Genomic DNA, 23,464 nt, shown 5'->3' with positions numbered 1-23,464 from the left:
TACGAGGCCGGAAAATAACAACACTTTGTTGGCTCACCTTCCTTAACATCCCCACCAATTTCCAGCTCAATGGCACCAGTGGAACTGGAGAAGTTTAAAATGTGTTTTTCAGATGGCTGTCATCTTGGATTTCTGACCGACCTGAAAAATAACAACACTTAGTCAGGACCATCTCAAGATCATTTCTGGCAAGTTTCAGCTCAATTCCACTATTGGAATTTGAGAAGTTTGAAATGTGAAAAGTTTACCCACAGCGGACGGCGCACGACCACAGACGAAGCATGACTATAGGTCATTCTAAAAACGGAAAATTATTCCAGAAAGCTGTTCAAATTTTGACTCCTGGAGACATTTTAAAGCACGTTTCGTATCGAATTCTTTAACCTCAAATATATATATGGGGCGCTGTTTTAGTATCTATCTGCAAATTGTGATATCACTAATTCGATGTAATGATATCACTTTTAATGAAATAATTTTACCACTAATTCGAATTAATAATATTAATAAATATTCGATGATATTAAAAAATATTTGATGATATTAATAATAAAGTAATAATATAAAAAAAAAATACAATAGAAATATAAAATAAAGTCCAACTATTCCTCTACATCTCTCAAAGCATATTTATCACAAATTATGTTTGTGTACAACAGTATGTCTGCCAACATCTATATTAGTTTATGAGATGACAATTTAAATTTGGTTATGATATGCTTCTATTTATTTTCAATAGGTTTACAGATATAATACTGAACACAATAATTATCAATTAAGTGTTGATATAATAAACCTTGTGGTGAACCAGATACCTTTGATAGTGTTTTGTTTGGTAATGTCAGTCAGTCTCTGTTTGATTATTTCACACATCATTATCACTCACACATTCATCATAAAAAGTTTTCATAATTATCAGTTTCCTTTAACTTCAATCATCTTAATTTTCTAACAACACCTAAAGGTAATCGACCGAATTCACAGTATACCAAGTCGTACCTATTTGGCTGCATGACATACCTAGTATGCTACCTACATGCAAAGCAAAACCAGGACAGCATGCTTCTACATTCAAACAATAATTCTCCAGGAGTATTTCTAGATAGACATAGGTGATTAGCATATTTTACGAGAAACATATTAGCACTTAAACATATACCGTGAAAGTCATGACATATTAGCACTTAAACATATACCGTGAAAGTCATGACTTATAATCTGTAATACATTGTAAATTATGTAATGATGTTGATTGAAAATATATATCGTGTACATATTCGGGTGATAAATCATGCAAATGTCATATACATATACATGTATATTGAAACTAAGATGTGTGTTTCAATAGACGATGGATTAATAGCTTTTATAAATATTTAACAAACATGGTTGTCAATGTGTCTAGATCTACAAAATCGCAACACACATGCAATAATGTCAGAGAGGCATTCGTTCTCTGTCCATAGTTGATCTCAGGTACGAGGGCTGATTGATATGTTTTGAGCCTGATATTGTATTAAGTTTTCAACAAAATCCCCTTCAGTATCTAAACACTTTTGTTAGCGGTGTTTAAGAGCCCCAATGCCACTTTTATAGAACTCCTTTTCTTGACTGTTCAGAAAGAACTATCCACTACATGTTGACGTCATCATCGGACTGAAAGTAGGTGCCTGAAATAGCTGTTTTCAGTTTGGAAATAGTTTAAAGTCCGATGGAGCGAGATCGGGTGAATAAGGCGGATGCTCAATCAATTTAAAGCCACAATCGTCAATGGCAGCCATGGCAATAATAGACTTGTGTACAAGAGCATTGTCCTGATGGAATAACACACACCTTTAGTGAGCTTTCCACGGCGCTTAAGTTTAATATTTTCCCGTAACGTGCAATTGATTGTTTGTCCCTTTTGGAGATACTTAAAAAGCAGAATACCATTCGCATCCCAGAAAACCGAGGCCATAACCTTCCCAGCTGATGGAACAGGCATTGCCTTCTTTGGCGGGGGAGAGCCAGAGTGCTTCCATTGTTTTGATTGTTGTTTGGCCTCTGGGATAAAATGATGGACCCATGGTCATCCATAGTGACAAATCTCTGAAGAAAGTGGACAGGTTCTTCCTCAAAAGGTTAATATTAGCACGCGATGATATGCGCCTGGTGTGCTTCTGATCAACTGTCAGAAAGCCTACTCATGGCAAGATCCTCCGTCAGAATGGAATGTACTCCTCTCTGTGAAATACCAATTATACTGGCTATATATCTTTCTGTAACTCGTTTGTCAGTCATAACAATATCATGAACATTATTGACCTTTTCTGGGGGTGGAACATTAACAGGTTATCCAGGACGGGGTCATCCTCAAGGCTCTGTCGGCCGCGCTTAAATTCCGCCACCCACCTTTTCACTAAAGCATATGAAGGGCATCTGTCCCTAATGTTGCTTGCATGTCTTTATGGATATCCTAATTAGATGTTAAACATTATGATGCAAATATTGGATCACTGCTCTTTCACCGATTTTTTCCATTTTGCAAAAGCCGCTCGTCTTGTTTACTTTAGAGTGTTACCTCGTCGAATATAAACTAGCCAAATGAGACCATTCCTCGAGTACACGGCCCTACATAGTCAAAGAGAATAGTGGGACTTAAAAAATAACATCCTTGAGTGCCTCCTTCAATATGATGCACACAACATATCAATCAGTCCTCGTATGTCTTTAGCAGACGCATGATGCTGTTCAAGACGCAACAGACATATACATGTAGAATCTCTAGACACCTGGCGACGTTCGGATACAGTGTCAAACAATCTAGCCGCCGATGAATAGGCCTACATTAATTGCAGGTTAATGTAGGGTTTGATGGGAAACCATCCACAGGAACTTCAACATTTTCATATCATATTATCAAAACAATATTTGTACAGCAACGTGTGGATGCAGGCGCGTAGCCAGGCGCAGTACGCCTGCATCCACACGTTGCTGTCAGATCAATCAAAATGAAACTCCAAATTTGTTTTGAGATGAATTTATTGACAACATATAGATGTTTATGTCAAGATTTAAAACAGAAATATTTAATTGATCACATGCTGAAGTAAGGATTATTACATGAAGTTGAACATTTACGATAGTACTTACTCAATGCGGCCTACTTTGTTTTACCACGATAGTACTTACTCAGTGCGGCCTACTTTGTTTTACCACGATAGTACTTACTCAGTGCGGCCTACTTTGTTTTACCACGATAGTACTTACTCAATGCGGCCTACTTTGTTTTGTCAACATACTCTATCAAATCACTGTGAATATTGTTGATTGAGATTTATTTTTTATCCCTAACAATAATCCTAATATGACTACAGATATGCATGTTCAACATATAGTCTATCACAAAATGAATAAATAACGATGTGTGATATATACGAAACTTTGTTATGGCTCTGATAAAGGGACACAATTCAACAAATCATAGCTTCCATCTTCTCTCGATTTAAATCTGATAAATAATTGCCTCACCACACCATGATACACATGGAAAGATGTCTAAAATCATCTCAACATCAATGAGCATGTGTAATGGACAATAATTAGACATGATAAAATATATAAAATCCAAATGAAAAGTAAATGACTATAAAACAATGATATGAAACATACAGGACACTATAGCACACTGTCGTATAACAATAATATATTCCCTATAAAGTCCTTCCTCTACTTATTATGATTAAAACATGACAGATTCAGATTTGTTATCCATATCTTAGCCCTTTACTTTGTCACAGTTTGTTGTTATCAGGGTTTACTTCCTGAAAGTAAAATTCTGGTAGTCAAAATTCTGAAACCAAATTCAGAAACACCACAATTCTACCATGATTGATAACATTTTCTATTCTCTGGGGGAGAATTCTGTTGATGACTTCAAAGTCCGTATCAGGGTCACCTCCACACAATTCACCACTGACAGTGTTACTGTTTGTATATCACAATTCACTACACATGATTTAGTGATTGTAATTATGACACACGCACTTCATTGGTGAAAGGTAAGATGTCATTGATGTGAATCACCATGGACCTTTACAGCACAGAAATGGTAATAACATCATTTTGTATGCGATATCCACAAATCCACAAATCCACACAACATCAAGGTCTTATTGATCACTTCTTTTTCTTAGGTCGTCCTCGGTTGTCTGGGGTACCATCAGCTTTCCTCTTCTGTCCTCCCTGTAATCAAATTCATAACATTTCAAATATGAAACTCTCAAAGTTATCACCAAGTTTCTTCTATAATTTGCCACTTTAAAATGTTTAAATCAAATGCATGGTATTTTCCCAGTTCTCCAAATATCTATTTATAAAAGTAAAGTGAAGTGTATTTCAGTTTCCCTGTGTACTGTAGCAGTCTCTATTGGGTCTTATGGGTCCCTTTTTTCAGGCAACAGAGTATATATTGTACCGAAGGAAATAATCAATTCACAGTTTGTGCTTTATACCTGGTCCTAATTTTACAAAAGTCTTTTCCTTTAAAAGTTATGACTTTCTGAGAGAAATCTTCAGTGACAGTGATTTGTTATGATTTCTCTAGAAACTGTGCTGATATACATGAAGATTTTAAGTATTCTATGTGACCTTAGCTGTTAATAGGACGTTAAACAAAATAAACCAAACCAAACCAAATTCTATGTGAATATGATTGATATTCTTTTTTTATTGAACAGTTATGACTGTTATATGTTTAACACATTAACTATTGGATAAACAATATCGGAGGCTAGTTACCTTTGCTCCGGATTTTGGTCCCTTCCTCTTCCTCTCGGCCTTTTCTTTCTCCTCCATCTCCATATTCTCCCTCTCTATCAGGGTGATAAGGGTATTACAGCGTCTCTGCAGCTCCTATCACAATATGAAATCAGTAGCTGTATAAAAAGCTTCTACCATCATATTTCTATTGAGACTAATTCAAAAGTTTCTAAATGGAAACATTTGTTTCAGAAGAGCTATCATATAAGATTGCCATGTTAATCCACTGGTTATGAAATGGTTAATGGAATGGCGGTTACTCCAGAAAAGCTGAGGGAAAAAAAAGTGTTATTGTAGTTTACCTGGTTTGCATGACACCAGTCAATCACCTTATTTTTACCCATTCTAATATACCATGGTCAATGGTACATATTTTTTTTGGAAATTAATGACACACTTCTGATACAAAAGCAAATATTTTATCTAGTATGTCATTATGATCTTCCAAACAATCCAACATACCATAGCTGTTCGTGATTTGATGAACCAGTCGAACCTGAACTGAGGAGCCTGCCTGACAGCTGTGCGGAGTTCATCATATACATTCTCCTTGTCAAAGCCTAGTTTATGAAGCATACAGATGAGGAAACGGTCCTCTTCTTCTGTGTAGTTTTTACCCTTGTTAGTACCATACTGGATCCTCAGCTGATGGAATGGTGCTCGGTATCGTGCCATCTAAACACATGAAACAAACAACTCTGTTTACCATCTGTAAACTTCAAGGCCAACTACATGTGTATTCGATAAAAGATGAACTATCCACAATTATGTGTACAGAAATTTGAAACGATAACATGATGGTTGTAAATCAACTTTGTCTTGATCTCGGAAAAATGAGAAAGGAACGAAAATTAGTATTATGATCTTTAGGAAGAAAATATTTGGATTAATTTCAATAGATTTCTGGATTTTAATCTTGAAAACTTTTGAACAGCTACAATGTAAATCTCGCTAATTACCTTTGCATCTAATGCCTTCTTGATGCTGATCCTACGTTGTATCTTAGCTTCTCCACGTTCTACTTGGGACATGATCTTGTCTATATCCTGCAGTTCATTGCATCTCTCCCAGAACACACCTGAGTACTCCATCACCTGGTGTAAAATATGACATTAGGTGAGACAAATAGTGAATCAAGATGTTCCCCAAGTCTCTGCTCCCAGGCATTGAATATATTAAGTTCTGAATAAGTTCAGTATTTCATATTTACAGTAACATTGAATATATAAAGTCAGAATAACAAGTCCTTTATTCTAATTATATCATCAAACATTTAGATTTTTCTGATTCAATATAAAGTTATAACAGCACATCAAAATGCCTTGCTAACTTAATAGCATATACATGTATATTCTTTAAAACCATCTAACATTTTGTTTTATTAGAATAAAATGATTTACAGGACGATATTTCGTGGGTATTAATGGTGTACAAATGTTACCTCATCTGGAGTCTTGCCCTCTACATCCCTGGCAATGCTATCTAGGTCATCTCGACCATACTTCTCATTGGCTTTGATAAACTGGTTGAAATCTCTTTTACTCCAATTTGTAAATCCCTGTAACACAAATACAAATACTGATTCAAAATATTCTACAGATTTCTACTGTTTAGGGTACAAAGAAATGAAACACTGCCTTTTTTTAATTGTTAGAAATACAATAGTGAATCATTAGCAATATCCCAACTTATTTCCTTTGCATTGTACCTCTCTGCTGTACAGTAGCTGACTGGCATATCTAATAATTCTGTCTGTTACCTCATTCAAAAGCTCCTCCTTTTCTTTCAGTTCATCCTCATTTAAGACTTCAGACTCGTCAATCCGCTGTTGTTCCTCTTTCCTGATCCGCTCAGCATCAGACCCTAGGTCAGGGTTTCGTGGCACACGGTAACCGATTGATTTCCTATAAAAATATATCTCCTTGTCCAGCAGTTCAAACAGCCTTGGGGGAAAGAACTGGAAGTCTTGGACATTGGGTTGCTTTGGTGGTCTAGGAGCCTATGAAAGGAAAAATCTCCAAGTTTTCAATATAAATTTTTTACACATGGAATAAGGAGATCACAAAGTCCAAATTAACACCATCTATTAAAGAGTAATGAAACTCATCAAATACTATAAACATAATCATGCTGTTAAATCATCTGTGAAAGGAGATGGTGAGATATATCTTTTGGACTTAAAAAATGTTTGTTATTTCCTGGAACATCAACTAAACTATTGACTTGTTCTAACATGGATTCCAGATGGCATTAATAAAATAGTCTGCACAGCTCATTAACATTCTGTTGGAATACTTTTTTAATATCATGAAGAAGACTCGACTCATCACAGACCATCTTCTTTAATAGTTTAAAAAAAACAGTTCATTCATTTACAATATCAATACATTCAAAATAAACAGTCTAATAAAGGGGACTCGTATTTTTTGTTTACATTTTCTGTTTTAAAATCAGAAACAGAATTTAATCACAAACAACTGCAAATAAATTTGATCTGCACTCTACTTGATATTTACTGTGCTATCATAAGTTTAGAATACTAAACTAGATATTACCCAGTAATTATAGAAACTTACCTTTGGTGCTTTAGGTTCACTGACACGAAGTGCTTCCCTGAAATATGCATCAACAGCATAGTTCGCCTTCCTCTCTCTCTTCGGTGGTTCAATCCACAGACCCATGCCTCCCTTGTGTTTTTCCCTGTAGTCCTGACCCTCGAACTGGTACACACTGTCAGTAGGTGTGTCTAGCGTAAATGTTGCCAGTGAACTTTCTCCCATTCCAGCCAACTTGGATTTCATTTCTTCCGTCTGTTATTATAAAAATAGAAGAAACGATTGTGAGAGAAAGTTAACAGTGCTATTGATATTCCCTCGCCAGCAGACAAATCTTGATAAATGCTCAGGTTACAGTGTAGCATATTATATAATTGTGAAGATACAAATTAGGCAAGTACTACAATTAACACTTAACAGCTATATTCTGAGGTATGATCCACCAAATATATGAAGCAATGATGAAAATGTACAAAACTTTCTCATAAATCTCTATGTTACACTAGATAATATGTTTGTCTCACCTTTTTCTCGCCCCTCTCCAAGATCAAATCAATATCCTCATCAGTGATTTCTGTTTCTTTAGAGGCAAACACGTGACTAGCACCATGTCTGATCATGTTAAGTACATCCTCCTTCCCTAGTCGGTTGGTGTTTTGATCTACTAAACGTCCTGGAAGTACGATACAAAAAAATTGACATCAAGCTCTCCTGTTCATTCAATCCCTGTATACTTACATTTACATTAAAAACACTCCAAGTACTTTGTAGGAAGCGAATTAAAAGCAAAAAGCAGGCATCTTATTCAACTTATTTCTGCTTAGACAACATAATGTATAATGATTTGTTAAAACTTTCATATAATACATTTGTACTGTGCCAGGTTTATTTACATTTTATTCCATTCATAGGGATTAATTACACTATTACACTATATGTGACAGAGTTTGCTTCGTTTTGTCTTGTTTTAGAACTTGACCAAGCTTTTATATTCAGCTAGTGACTAGAAACTAACAATGGCTTTATCAAAATCTGATTATTCCTTCAAAATACATCAGTCAGAAGCATGCAAATTAAGTCATCTATTAATTTGAGATAAAGCAAATGTTTAAGATCTATTCAATGGAAATATTTGTTCAAATAATAACATTGACTGGGTGATCTTTGTCACCTGACACAAAAAATCCTGTTTAATGATAGGATTCGTACCTTGCTGTATCACAATGTTATCCAGTTTGAGTTTCATTTCTGCCCTCTCCACAATTCTCTCCTCCACCGTGTTCTCTGTAATGAAGCGGAACACTCTCACCTGCTTCAGCTGTCCGATACGATGGGCACGGTCCTGTGGAGAATCAAATACAATGATAGAGTAAACCACAACAAATGAATTACAACTTTTAACACATCTTGTAACTATACAGAAGTTATGTTCATCATACATAAAATTTATTGAATATAGCTTTCTATCAAATAAAAACTTTGCAAAAATCATAAAAAGTGTAAGAGTTTTGTGTAGGTTTTTTTTATTACATATCTTGTTCACACCTTAGTTTTACAAATTATAAATGTTTATAAGGTAATCATTCAGTGATAAATCAGGAGACTAGATTATTAGAAGTGTAGTCAGCCATCATACCATAGCCTGGAGGTCAACTTGTGGATTCCAGTCAGAGTCGTACAGGATAACACAATCAGCGGTAGCCAAATTGATTCCCAGTCCACCAGCCCTAGTACTCAGCATGAATACAAACTTGCTACTGCCTGGCATGTTGAAATCATTGATTGACACCTGCGTAAACATTAAATCGATAGATGTACTTTAAATTGAAGTGATGAGTTTCCAACAGCATTGCCCATTAGTAGCATGTTGCTTTTCAGTGGTATGATGATGTTCCTTATGATGGCACTTATTATTTCAATATAAAACAAGAGGCCCAAAGGGCCTTAACGGTCACCTGAGATTTGAATTATTTCGGCCAACTAAATTGACCCTATTTGGCCCCACCCATCAGTCCTAATGGGGTCAGTCTATGAAGAGTATTTGATTCTAACATAAAGTTGATAAGACGATTTTGGAAATTTCAGTCAATTTGACCCTTTTTGGCCCCACCCACCAGCCCCTGGGGGTCAACCAGGGCCAACATGTACATAACATCAACCTGTAATCCCATGCTGATAATTTGAACCAAGTTAGAATGAATTCCAATACAAATCAAACAAATAATAGTCAAAAATGTGATTTCCCTATATAAACTATAGTAAAGTTTACCCCCTCCCCAGGGGCAAACGTGAGACCCCAGGGTCATGAAATTCACAATTTTGGTAAAGCACCTTGATACCCTTCCATTTATGAAGAGTATTTGATTCTATCATATCTGAGAGTAGCGAAGAAGATTTTTGAAATTTTAGTCAATTTGACCCTTTTTGGCCCCGCCCACCAGCCCCTGGGGGTCAACCAGGGCCAACATGTACATACCATCAAACTGTCATCCCATGCTGATAATTTGAACCAAGTTAGAATGAATTCCAATACAAATCAAACAAATAATAGTAAAAAATGTGATTTCCCTATATAAACTATAGTAAAGTTTACCCCCTCCCCAGGGGCAAACGTGAGACCCCAGGGTCATGAAATTCACAATTTTGGTAAAGCACCTTATGACCCTTCCATCTATGAAGAGTATTTGATTCTACCATATCTGAGAGTAGAGAAGAAGATTTTTGAAATTTCAGTCAATTTGACCCTTTTTGGCCCCGCCCACCAGCCCCTGGGGGTCAACCAGGGCCAACATGTACATACCATCAAACTGTCATCCCATGCTGATAATTTGAACCAAGTTAGAATGAATTCCAATACAAATCAAACAAATAATAGTCAAAAATGTGATTTCCCTATATAAACTATAGTAAAGTTTACCCCCTCCCCAGGGGCAAACCTGAGACCCCAGGGTCATGAAATTCACAATTTTGGTAAAGCACCTTAAGACCCTTCCATCTATGAAGAGTATTTGATTCTACCACATCTGAGAGTAGAGAAGAAGATTTTTGAAATTTTAGTCAATTTGACTCTTTTTGGCCCCGCTCCCCAGCCCCTCGGGGTCAATTAGGGCCAACATGTACATAACATCAAACTGTCATCCCATGCTGATAATTTGAACCAAGTTAGAATGAATTCCAATACAAATCCAACAAGTAATAGTCAAAAATGTGATTTCCCTATATAAACTGTAGTAAAGTTTACCCCCTCCCCAGGGGCAAACGTGAGACCCCAGGGTCATGAAATTCACAATTTTGGTAAAAGCACCACAAGACCCTTCCATCTATGAAGAGTGTTTGACTCCACCATATCTGAGAGTAGAGAAGAAGATTTTTGAAGTTTTAGTCAATTTGACCCTTTTTGGCCCCACCCCTCAGGCCCCTGGGGGGTGGGGACCATATAATTCACAATTTTGGTTGACCTTCAGCCATAGAAACTTTCTGCCAAATTTCATTGAATTTTGTTAAGTGGTTTTGGAGAAGAAGTCGAAAATGTAAAAAGTTTACGGACGCACGACGGACGACGACGGACAAAAGGCGATTAGAATAGGTCACTTGAGACTTCGTCTCAGGTGACCTAAAAAAACTTACTGTTCTGTCTTCGTGGGGTGTGCTTCCGTCCAAGCGACAATAGTTGTAGTTTTTCCAGTAACAGTAATCCTCAAGGATGTCTAGTACTCGAGTCATCTGACTGAATATCAGTACTCGTGAATCTGAAAGTAGATATACTTTTCTGACTTGTTTGCAAATGAGACAGATAGCATGTATCAAGTTTACAAATTACCTTCGATAATGATCTGGGTTTCCCATCAAGAATGACACATAATTATATGTCTAAAAACTTCATTTAATCTATAGGAATGACACCAATCCTTTTTCAGGTACTGAGCTAAACACAAAGATGACAAATTAAGTTAACATATAACTTTGAAGTCCAGATCCCCAACATAAATTCTGGATGATATTCTGCAAATAAAGTGTTTTGCTATGTGATTTTACTATATGCCAAGTATGATTAATGATGGGACTACATTTTGAGCAACATATCTAAATGCAAACTTTGAAGTATACTGAAAGGATAAAGAAATACAACTTCAACTTCACGGTTTAATAAATTAATATTTGTAAACAAATCACCTATTAAAATGAAGTGCAATTGTTAAGTTGAATATCAATCAAACCATCCAGCTTTAAATTTTCTGAGATCTATAACAAATGAGGACTTCATTGAATTTAATGGAAGTTTGAGGGGAAAAATGGACAAAATTCATAAACGGAATAGAAAAATGCCTAGATTGATCCTTGCCCATAAGAATCGCAACAGCATGTCCTCTATCAACTTGGGATAGGCGTGGCATATTTTGTAAAAACAATTTTAAATTTCAAATATATTGGTGATTATTTGTCTTTTGTGTTAGTCAGAAACTGACACTAAATGGACGAATGCATTTCTAGTCATGGTCTGTTGGTTATTCAGATGCAATGAAAATGGATAAGTTTTTTGTCAAGGATGACAGATTTTGAATATTAAATACATACAATACAAACAATTTATTTATACTTTATTGTATGTATTAAAGAAATTGCACTTCTTTATCCTTTCACTGTTGTCGTTGGAAAAATAATACCATATCTTGCTTTCACAACTTTTCATTGCTGACGAGACTTAAAATAACATAAAACTGTAAGGATTACTACACTGCATAAGAATATTATTATCTATGGAGTGTAACCCTCATAAATAAATGAAAAATAAAATGCAAAACTACTAAAGATATCACTGCAGGTAACCTAACATTTACAGATGGAGGGATGTATACTATGATTGAAGTATACCACTAACTTTGTTGCAGAGAACAAAACTAAAAATAATGAATGATGTGACACAAAAGTGCAATATACTTTCCTGACAAAATTAAGCATTAGTGTATACACATACAGAAAATTGCCCTAGCCTGGTTTTCTCACCTTGGGCCTTCAGCTTGGGCAGTAGCTTATCAAGGATTGCCATTTTACCACAGTTGTCCACCAAATGTTGGTCTGTTGTGTATGGAGGACCTGAGAAACATAATATAATGCTGATTAAGGCTAGTGTCTATTGCAGTAAAACATATAGTATTGGATTACTTTACCATACCATACAACACTTCTCAACTGTAATGAATAAAAAAGAATTTCTGTATTTTTTGAGTACCCAGTTAGATATTTACAGGAATAGCGCGTCAGGCATGCCATCAATATATCCTATATATTTTCTGTAATAGACAGAACCAATTTATTTTAGAGTCTGATATGGATAAGGTAAGATTTTGTCAAAAGAAATCTTGCTTGAATATGAATGAATGTATACAATTTGTATTGAAATTATCCCTTTAGCATTGGGTGAAAACTGATGAAGAATATATTATTTTTATCTCATTTCCTGCAAACACAATAAATCAAATTAATTCATGTGCAAAATTTCTGCACAGATTTTTTTACATACCAGGCTCTGCCCCATCAAAAAGGTAGGGATGGTTGGCACACTTTCGCAGCTGCATAAGAATGTTGAGCAATCTCATCTTGTCACTTTTACCTGCACCGTTCACAACATCAATATCTTTCATCAGGATTTTTGTGTACCTGTCCAATGATAAGTATAGATTATAGACTTCCCTGACAATCCATCTTCCTTTGGGACAGATACTTAGATCCAGTATATTGCTCCATTTTATAGGGTGCAGGTGTTGTTGAAATGTGCATAAAATTTGAGAACAAGACCATTTCCCAAAATCAGACAGACATAGATTCTTAATATCTATGGATCAAGAGTATTTGGAATTTCTTGTTAAACACACTTTCCATCTGGGCCAACAAGAGTGATTAATTTAAGCAGGTATAACTTCTTTCCCAATTTACATTTTACAGTTTACATAAACAAATCTGAATTTTCTAGGAGAATATTCAAGTGATTGATTTCAAAATGTTCATTAAATATAAATGAAATCATTTAAATTACCATTCTCTCTGCATTTTACTGAGACCAACAAAGATCTTCACTTCCTTTTTAGGCAACAGTTTCTTCTCCACTTCTGATTTGATACGTCTCAATAAAAAGGGTCTGAGAACCTGTAATTGTGAAAGAAGAAATTCTGTTAATGTATGATAAAATACAACACATTAAATTGGTCTTTTAGGAATGGCAAAGAACAAAGCTAAAAATTATATTCATGTATCTAAGAATGGACACTGAACAATTACAAATTCCTTAATATATCTCACCTTCAAACAAAACCTTGAAAAAAGACAAGTACTACAATATTTACTCATTCCTTATTCATGTCATTATAATGGATGTAAACGAGTGTGTCTATAGGCTCCTTTAATATAGCCCATCAGTACTACACAGGATAAATAATGTTATACGGAAAAGTCAGGGTCATAAAGACTGTTAAGTCCAATTTAAAACATTATTTATTTACGATGGACCATAATGTCAATACTTACAATATGCAATCTTTCCACAAGCTCCTTGTCACCAAGACATGAGTTGGTATTAAACCAGGAATCAAAATCCTGAAAAATCAAGTTCAGAAAGATTATTATTGTCAATAGTTTAGATTTTAGACAAAGTCAACATATGTTAGCATAAAAACTAAAATTGAAATTATTTTTGTGTTCAATTTCCCCCCAAAAATTTGCTGTTTAGGATATTTTTAGGACACCTCCCCAACTTTCAAAAATTTGCCCCATTCCTGAAAACTACACAAACATCCACTGTATTGCTACCAGTTATTGCTTTGTGCCCAACAAATTTTACCAAGGTGACTTTAGAAGTGGATGAATATCAAATTTATACAAATAAACTTGCTTGCCAGAAAGCAAAACCTACACATTATATACAGTATATATACTTTACAATTGATTTCATTTGAAACGTGCAAAGAATCAGGACTTGATGCAGATCTTAAGAAATCATTCATTTAAAGGAAGAAAACAGATTCCATGTCGTCCCACATCCCATAAATTACTTGCAAGCAAAGAAAATGTCTCAGCAAATCGTGCAAATGATTCACCGGTTTACTTTGTAAACTTACATTTCATGTCCGATAGAGAAATCAAACCCTGGCCGCCTAGGTGAAAGGCAAGTGTGTTACCACTGTGCCACCCTAGAACCAGTTTATTTCGACTAATTTAATGATATTTTAACATGTTTTCTTGATACATATGTCAGTAGGATTGCATGCACCATACCAGCAACATTCCCTGCCTTGGACAAATTGTACTTTTCAAATCTTTTAATAATTACACTATTCGAAAATTTTGCACAACAGTAGATTACTCACATCAGAAGAATTGAACACATCAGGCAGGAGAAAGTTGAGCAGGGACCAGAGTTCATGGAGGTTGTTTTGTAATGGTGTCCCTGTCAGCAGCAAGCGATTTGCAGACTTGAACTCTCTCACAATTTCTGACAGCTGCAAAAGTATAAACATGGTACCTTAAATGAATATACTCCAATATTACCTCAAACAATTGGCAGGTTCTAGTTACTCAAATTCTTACATTCTAAATTATATTATTTCACATTTTATGATAAAAAAGTGTGTACATCTAGCAATAAATTCACGAAAGTTACAAAATGATCTAATGTTTACCTTAGATTTCTCATTCTTGATTCTGTGAGCTTCATCAATGACAAGGTATCGCCAATTGAACTTCTTGAAGACAGATTTCTCCCTGATGACCATTTCATATGAGGTGACACAAACATCCCATTCCCCTGGCATCATGGTATCTCTGATAAAGGTGGCCTAATATACAAATAACAATTTAGACATCAACAGTAGGTAAGAGAACAGTCAATGCTATATATACTGCGAGATATCTGGTCCAATTTTGCAGTATATAGCTCAAAAATTCAAGAGTATGTGCATAGATATAAGGATGTAACATAAGATAACGGAGTACTCTGTATGGAGATTAGTCAAGAAAAAGACAGAATTGATAAAACCAGTTCCAGATGACTGAACATGGATGTGAAATATCAAAATACTCACTCCAATTGATTTTCAAACATGCATACACATTAGCAGTTAGGTGATATTTCTGGCCATTCTAATCTAGCAAAAAAGGTTATTATCATCAAACGACCTAAAGACTACTACTTACCCTCTGTTCTGCACTTCCTATAAGGCAGACAGCCCGAAGACTTGGACACCATCTCTTGAATTCACACACCCAGTTGGCAAGGGTGGACTTGGGACAGATGACAAGGTGAGGGGATGGCAGGTGTCGGTAGTGTTTCATGTAGCCAAGCAATGATATGGTTTGTAATGTCTTACCCAGACCCTGAAATGGTTACTAATATTGCAAGTCCTGAACATTTAGGCCTATAATCCGTTATTTTTAAAAGAACTTCCCAATCCAATGTAACACCCAAAGAAGCTGATTGGACATGTATCACCTAAATGTAGAACTACCCACTTTGAAAAAACTTATCTTTATTTTTACAAATCATTTTTTTAAGAGATGCTCTATATAGTATTTTTTTTACAGGCGAAAATTCTGCAATCAAATTTCTTCAGCATTAAATGAGTATGGGTGCCACTCACTCGCCCTCAGGGTGAAACATCCCCAACTTTATGTAAATGATTTTCCTTGATTTAGGCTAATTTTCATGCATGTGACCGAGAAGATTTAATAGTTATAACACATATGAAACTGTATCAGTGAGCCTCCTGTTGATACAACTGCATAAAAACTTAAATATGCTTCTAAAACAGATTTTCCGATGATCTAATCCAGCAGGGTTTTTGCCAGCTATTTTGGGAAAGGGTCCCTGAACAAAAATTGGGAAAATATCATCGGCATTTTCCACAAATTGGGAAAATACCATCGGTGTTTCATCAAATTTGGGAATATATTATAAAATTGGAAAAATATATGAATTATACAAGCTTAGCTGTTTCTTTTCATAATATTTGTACAAATGAATACAAGTCAGCATCTCTTTTCAGGATATTTGTTTTAATCAGAGAATGTTTAATTTTCTGTCTTTAGTGTGCTTAAACTCATTAACAAGCTTGTCAAGAGTGAAATCAGTCAGGTTGGAGATCGTTTGAAGCAGCTGCCTGACTTTCAGATCGGGAATTACCAGTATTTCGTTTGAAAAAGCTCGTAACTTTCATTAAATCTTTCGAATCTTTGAGCAAAATCTTCTTTGCGTAATATTTGGAATTGTGTGACATCGTCCCGAGTCCAGTACTTGATTTGACCTCGGTAAATAGAACGAGTCAATGTACGTAAACGCTTTGCATTAAACTCCCATTTAAATGGGCGATTCAAACGCAGATATGATATGACTTCAATAAGACTATCCAAGCGCATGCGCGAATCGCAAAACCAACAACAACACGATGACTCACGGTAACATTTTAACGTTGACAAAATAATGACTGGAAGCTCGTATAAATCCAAATTTTTAGGTTGTCTTATCTTAACAGCGATTGGGGAAATACAGACCGGAATTGGGAAAAAATAGACCGAAATTGGGAAAATACATGCCAATTTTCAATTGGGAATGGGTCCGTGTACCGGACCCAAAATATGCCTGGCAAAAACCCTGATCCAGTGATTTTGGACAATATTTATCTTTCCAGAACATGGATACATTTTTTTAATTAGATACAAAACTAATGATTACTTTATCGTGTTGGTGATGTAAACTAGAGTAAATCTTGAAACATTATCTGTGGAACACTTACCATTTCATCAGCCAGAATACCATTGATACCATTTTCATAGAGAGATATCATCCAGTTCAAGCCACGAACTTGGTAGTCCCTCATTACTCCAGATTTGATGTCTAAGAATATGAGAATAAATAATCTGTACACCAACATTCTCAAGTAATTGAAAATTTTATGCAGATATGAATTATCACAAAAGGATATTTAAAGCTTTCAACTTTCAATTTAGTGTGCTATCCCAGGGAAATCACACGTGATAGCAGACCGTCCACTTCATTTAGTCTTTTTGATGTTTTATGAAGTTAACTGACTATAACACATCATAGCACATTCTATCAGCATATAAAACACCAAATACATATTTCCCTAATCATTGCAGATTCTTCCCAGTGAGATATAAACCACTTCACCAAAGTTGCATGTTTTTGTGGACAGCACCATTTAGCTTGTTGATTAATATTCATTATCTTAGAAATACATAATGGATTTATTTCATAATTAATCAAGTATTTCTAGTCAAAAGAAAACCATTGAAACTTACATGAAGGAGAGCTATCAAAGCGGTACACAATGTTCGGAACCTTTTTGATTTCTGTAAGCAGCTCCTCGTCTTCCTCTTGTTCAGTTCGTCGATGTCTATGACTACAAATTTTAAGAACAGCTCATTGAGAAAAAAAAAAAGAATTATTTTGAACTTTCAAAGACCAGTCTCTGTAAACATGCACTACATTCCCTACAAAAATAAAGAAAAAATGAAAGGCTTTTCGATCCTGTCAAAGCTATTGTATCAATTTTGCACAAACTGATTAAGATGATATACAGTATGTCACCATCGCGTGTAATTCTATATTTGTCATGTGTGTCTGTATATATTGTGACGTGTTGTTACTACATGCAGTGATCACCACAGGCTGTTTTACTATGGAGCAGCACCATAGTAAAATGTCTACCGCCATAGTAAAAGTATGTAGCGCCATAGTAAAAAAAATCTGCCCTGCCGATCTTCGTATTCAAAACTCTGTTAACCCGTGGTGAGCCCCAGATACCGCCGACTGTGTAGTGTTTTACTTACTGCACTGGCTTGAGGCCAGTTAATTACCTGTTCACACGCCAGGGCGACTTTTGACACTTCATTCAATGACCCTGACCTCCAATACCCCGACGAATTAACCAATGTAACTATATCAATCATACCAATATTAAATTGTTTGGCCGCGGACCGCATGTTTGTGTTTTGACGGCGGTCGATCTGTATCGAATAAAGGCTTAAATGGCTTCGACAATTAAGTCAAACTCATATATGACCCAGATTACTTTATAACACATATGACATGGATTTGCGTTTGTGAAGAAATGAGGAGTTTGCAAAACGAAAGTAATAATAACATGGACTGTAGAACCAAAAGACCGATGATGATAATTTCATTCTGTAATAATGAAGCGACAACTAAAGCAGCAGTATATTGAATCATTTTTTCGAGAATTCGCCGAAACGACAGAAGGCTTAGCCCGGTCTGTTCACCGACAAAGTCAAAACACAGATCATCATTTTTACCAACTGAATGAAGAAATATTCATGGCTAAAGTATGACGAAGCTTAAGGTAAATTATTTAGGTGTCAAATGGTTACTAAAATGTATTTTGTATAATATAAATCTCTTTCATGTCATAATAAAAACATATTTTTTAAATTATTTTTTAAAATGTTATTGGCTAGTTTGTATATGACTGATTTATAGGCCTATATTTAATGTAAACAAACTTAATAGTTGATATTTGATAAAAATGTATTATTTCCAAATTTCACATTAGTGACTAATATATACTGACTTTGTTTAATCATAAAACCAAAAATTAAAATTAATTCTTTTTCAGTATTTTCAGTGATTAGGTCAAAGTATTTACCTAGAGTGAAAGTTTAATGTTAAAACATTTTATCAATTTATTTTTATTAACTTTGAATGTTTCATTTGATTTGTAGGCATGTTTTGTAAACAGGACAGCAGACCTATGGACACAGATCAGAAAAAGAAAAATCACCATCGCCGCATTGTTTGATCCCGAGGACAATTAAGTGTGAAGTTGTGCTGTAAGAAAATGGACAATTTGTGTGTGAAAATGACTGACAATTGTGACATAGGAAATCATATTATATTTGTGCTGTGACATTATAGAGTTTGAGAAAGTCTGAGTTGGTAAAGAGAATGAAGAACGAGCAATGTATCAATTTAAGGATTGGTAAATGCTGTATTTATTTTTCCTACATATTGAATAAATAAATTCATATTACCATGATTAAAATAGTTAATCATTATTTCTGAAAACAATTTCTAAGGGGATATAACTACTGTACAACAAATCATCTCCCTAAAAATGAAAAGGGACATAACTCATGTAAACAAATTATCTCCCTTTAATTAATTAATATTGGGTCTTTGGCGCGCTGGAAAAATGTCCCCACAGGTTCCTCCATAGTAAAATCTGAAGCCATGGTGATCCCTGACATGTATGGCGAACGGATGTTCCGTAGAGGCAGGGATTTTCCAATAATTTTTCAGCTGGGTCCAGGGTCCATTAAATTTTGGCATTTCTACGCGACAAAATGTGACATTGGGAAAACAATAAATAGTGAAAATCATACAAATTTCAGTTATTCTTTGATAAATATTGCCTTTATATTATTTTTTATTTCATCTTGTTATCTGCAGCTGTTATCTATTTTTCAAAATTGCCTTAATATAGGTCTTTGTATTTAAAACATACTTAATCATTCAAAAGTAACTTCAAAATTGGGAATGCAAGATTTTTTTAGGGTATGGGTCATTTTAACGGACCCTGTTTCTGTTGTAGGAAAATCCCTGAGAGAGGAAGTGAGTGTGCACCAGCACAAGCCATGACAGTGCTCTATCAGGCCGTGTGCACGGATTAGATGTTTTTGACACATTATACAAGCACAGAAACCTTACAGTCTGTGGTAAGTATTGCTTTAGCAGTTAGAAGTTATATATGTTGTGATAATCGTCGCTTATTTTATGTAAAAGGGGGTTATATAACCTTGGAATGTTGTTCATGCATTATGTCAATGTGCGGTCCAATCATGCATATCACTCCATGATTTGAAACTGTTTTATGTACATTTGCTCAATCGTACTTCCAAATATAAATATTTTGTATCAACTTTAAATGCACACTTTGATTACATTAATCATACTGTATGTAAGTGCACATTACAATATATGTAAATCTGCATGTCATATTGATTTATAGTTTTAATGTTACAATACCACTGCTAATCACTTTTACATATTACATACTCTCCGCTTGTTGCAAGTTTCTGTTTTTCATCCTTTTTCGTTTTAGGGCGACCAGGTTTCATTTTCAAGGGACTTGTTGGCGTTTTCCCACCAGATGGACCTGCTCCTGTTTGCATGAAATGTGAGAACAATTCTGTCTGTTTGAGTAAAAACTCAAACCTATTGCCTCTATCTGCTTCCTGTAAAATTAGTAAACAGGGCTTTTAACATATGTTCATGGACGAAATGGAATCTGTTGGAAAATGGACATCTATCAACAAATTTATTAAAATAAATTCAATATTGATTGTATTTAGTGCTTTTAACAAATTTGTGTCAATAAGAATTATTTTTCTATAAGTGATATTTCGAAGTAAATGTTAACTTTACAGTGCCAATCGTTTGTGGAAAGTTTCAATGATCTATTTCGATTAAGAGGATTAACCTTGATCCTTATACGGGGCAAGGACTGAAGGAGACTTACTATCTTTGCATCAAATTCCTCTTCTTCCTCACCCTGGGGTTTCGGAGGCGATTTCAGCATCACTACTGGTGCCTTCCCTGGAGGCTAGATACAAAACATTTTTATGAATGAGATGTAACCAATTGATTGAGAAGTTGGAACACACAGGTGTTGATATTCAAATGCTACTGATTTTGGTTAAGAATGTTACTTTTTGGCCATTACAAATTAAAATCACAACATGAAGACAACTTTTTTAAAAGAATAGCACCATTCCAATATCTAATACAATCTTTTGAAGTATTCTTATAACTATAGGCACTAGGCAGGCTTTACAAGTGTCAATTATTTACCATAAATTAGTGTGCCAGAGTTATCTCAAATGAATCAGATTGATTGAAGTACGTCCACTTCCTTATTTCCATATAGCCATGTGGCTAATCACAAAGTTTGGCCATTAGATAATAAATTTACATCATAATATTGTAAATGTAAGTGGTGGAATTAAAGACAGGGGAACATATTCACAGTCTAGACTCTAGATTGTTTCTTGGGTAAGTTTTGCAAAATGATTCTGTAATAGGGTTCCCTCCGGGGAGCTACAGATTACTCTGATGGATTTTGTAATGCTAATGTGTCAAGTAGACTTCACATTTACAGGTAACTTATTTTTTGTTGGCAAAAGCCTCAACTGTTTTCATTTGATCTGAAGAACTTCAATTTTCAGTTGGAAATTAATGGGTTGCTGCTACGGGCAGAGTGGGCTAACCCGGCTGTACCGTCGTACATTAGCTATAGGCTGAACTGAAATATATGTTTCGGTACGGGACTGGACTGAGTCAATCATCAGTGACCAGGTAGCCTAGCTCAATTGGTAGAGCATCCGGCTAGTTACTCCAACAATGTTTGAGGTGGTACACGCGAGATACTTTTGACAGGCGCCGTGTAACCTCTAACTGCCCATATAGCTGATTTTCTCGATGCTGACCAGGTAGCTCAATTGGTAGAGCATCCGGCTAGTGTTTGGAGGTCCCGGGTTCGAACCCCGGTCTGGCTGCTACATTTTCTCTTCTCCTGTTACATTTCATTTTCAAATGGATAGTCATTGGAAAAGTTACCCCCGTTTAAAACTAACTAAATAGTTTGGAATCAACTGGACGAAGATACAGTCAGCGCATATCAGTCGATCGCGAGGCATTAAGATCCGTGCGCACTCAACAATATCAGTCAGAACCAGGGTACCACTCTCGTCGTTAATCATATCAGTGGGTTCTGACGAGGAACAAGATGCAGAGCAAAAAGACTTGCACTTTGTTCTATAAACTCCCAGCAAGTTCCATGCGTCGCTTCTGCGCGCATGCATTTTTATCCGAAGATGTTGTTTATAAATTATAGCGATATAAAGTGCCTTACCTGGTGAATAACACAATGATGTCAATTTGATAGTGGTGAAAACGGATAAGGATCTTTATTATTCCTACTCCATCGACGTTTATGACTGCATACCATGACGGTAAAATGTGTTTAACCGAGAAAAACTGACTTGGAATTTTGGTATGACAAAGAAGAGAAAGTGATAGCCATATCAGGATTAATTCGTAAATTACGTGTTTGCTATTATTACCATGAATGAGTCACTTTGGTCCATAGCCTCATCGTTACTTTCTGATTCTGAGCCCGACATCCTGACAGTTGTAGGCTACACTTTTCTGTTCGTTTACCCCTGTCTTCTGTCTTTGTCCCGATTTCTTTCGAAACACCGGCTCTTTTGGCGGGGGGATCAGAAAGCTCGCAATAGAAATATTTTGAAGTTTAATATACTATAAACTGTTGATTTATGATTTTTTTTATGTTATGTTCAAAGAGTCTGAGATAAAAAGTAAACTTTAAACGATAAATACGAAAAATTGCCAATACATTCGACGGAAAATATCGGAACAGAACGGAGTATTTCAGGGGATGTAACTCGTGTAACGATTAATCATGGTAGCACACCATATTTTTTCAGTGTGAACCAGTGAGTAAAAATAGTTATGTAGAAATATTATCTAGTAACTGCATCTATGCATATGTTGTTCGTATATGTTTTCTTATTTGTTTTAGATGTCGTCTAATGATGAAAGGGAATACTGTGATAGGTTATACACGAGAGGAAGCTTAATTCTTAAGGACAACCTAATATACTTTATAGCATGTACCCAGAGATTATATGACAGGATGAACAACTCGATCGACTTTTCATAATTAACAAGTAACAAATGAAAAGAAACATATCTTATTATCTCCAACAGTGATCCAAATCTTATGTTTTCGTGATCTATATGATATTAGATTCAAATTTAAAATGTCCACCAAATAGATTACATGTCACAGGTACAAATTAGTGGATATTTTAATTACTATGTACATGTTGATTCATATGGTGTTCTTAGTCTTGTGCTGTACATGTGTCACTGGTGTATTGTAATGTGGAAATGACACCCCACCCGGTCACATTATACTGACAACGGGCGAACCAGTCGTCCCACTCCTAATATGCTGAACGCTAAGCAGGAGTAGCAAGCCAACTACCAATTTTAAAGACTC

The 23,464-nt window shown here is 35.4% G+C and overlaps 1 protein-coding gene across 1 annotated transcript; it reads right to left on the bottom strand.

Annotated features, from left to right (window-relative positions):
- Window positions 1-3,003: 3,003 nt before the first annotated feature.
- On the bottom strand, window positions 3,004-22,668 carry LOC117328916 (SWI/SNF-related matrix-associated actin-dependent regulator of chromatin subfamily A member 5-like). Its single transcript, XM_033886529.1, has 23 exons — window positions 22,503-22,668; window positions 20,900-20,983; window positions 20,437-20,615; window positions 17,664-17,764; window positions 17,138-17,238; window positions 15,543-15,722; window positions 15,029-15,184; window positions 14,717-14,848; window positions 13,878-13,946; window positions 13,390-13,499; window positions 12,877-13,013; window positions 12,360-12,449; window positions 10,983-11,104; window positions 8,992-9,144; window positions 8,565-8,697; window positions 7,880-8,028; window positions 7,377-7,610; window positions 6,560-6,799; window positions 6,242-6,358; window positions 5,760-5,894; window positions 5,263-5,475; window positions 4,780-4,893; window positions 3,004-4,224 (listed from the first exon to the last, which is right to left on the bottom strand). Exons 1-23 carry the CDS (start codon window positions 22,560-22,562, stop codon window positions 4,159-4,161), a joined length of 3,075 nt encoding a protein of 1,024 aa, XP_033742420.1. The 5' UTR covers window positions 22,563-22,668; the 3' UTR covers window positions 3,004-4,158.
- Window positions 22,669-23,464: the final 796 nt, after the last annotated feature.

The sequence above is a fragment of the Pecten maximus genome, chromosome 6 (genome assembly GCF_902652985.1).
Source record: "Pecten maximus chromosome 6, xPecMax1.1, whole genome shotgun sequence".
Taxonomy (NCBI): Eukaryota; Metazoa; Mollusca; class Bivalvia; order Pectinida; family Pectinidae; genus Pecten; species Pecten maximus.
The sequence above is the reverse complement of the archived record's forward strand: the minus strand, read 5'-3'. Positions and strand labels throughout refer to the sequence as shown.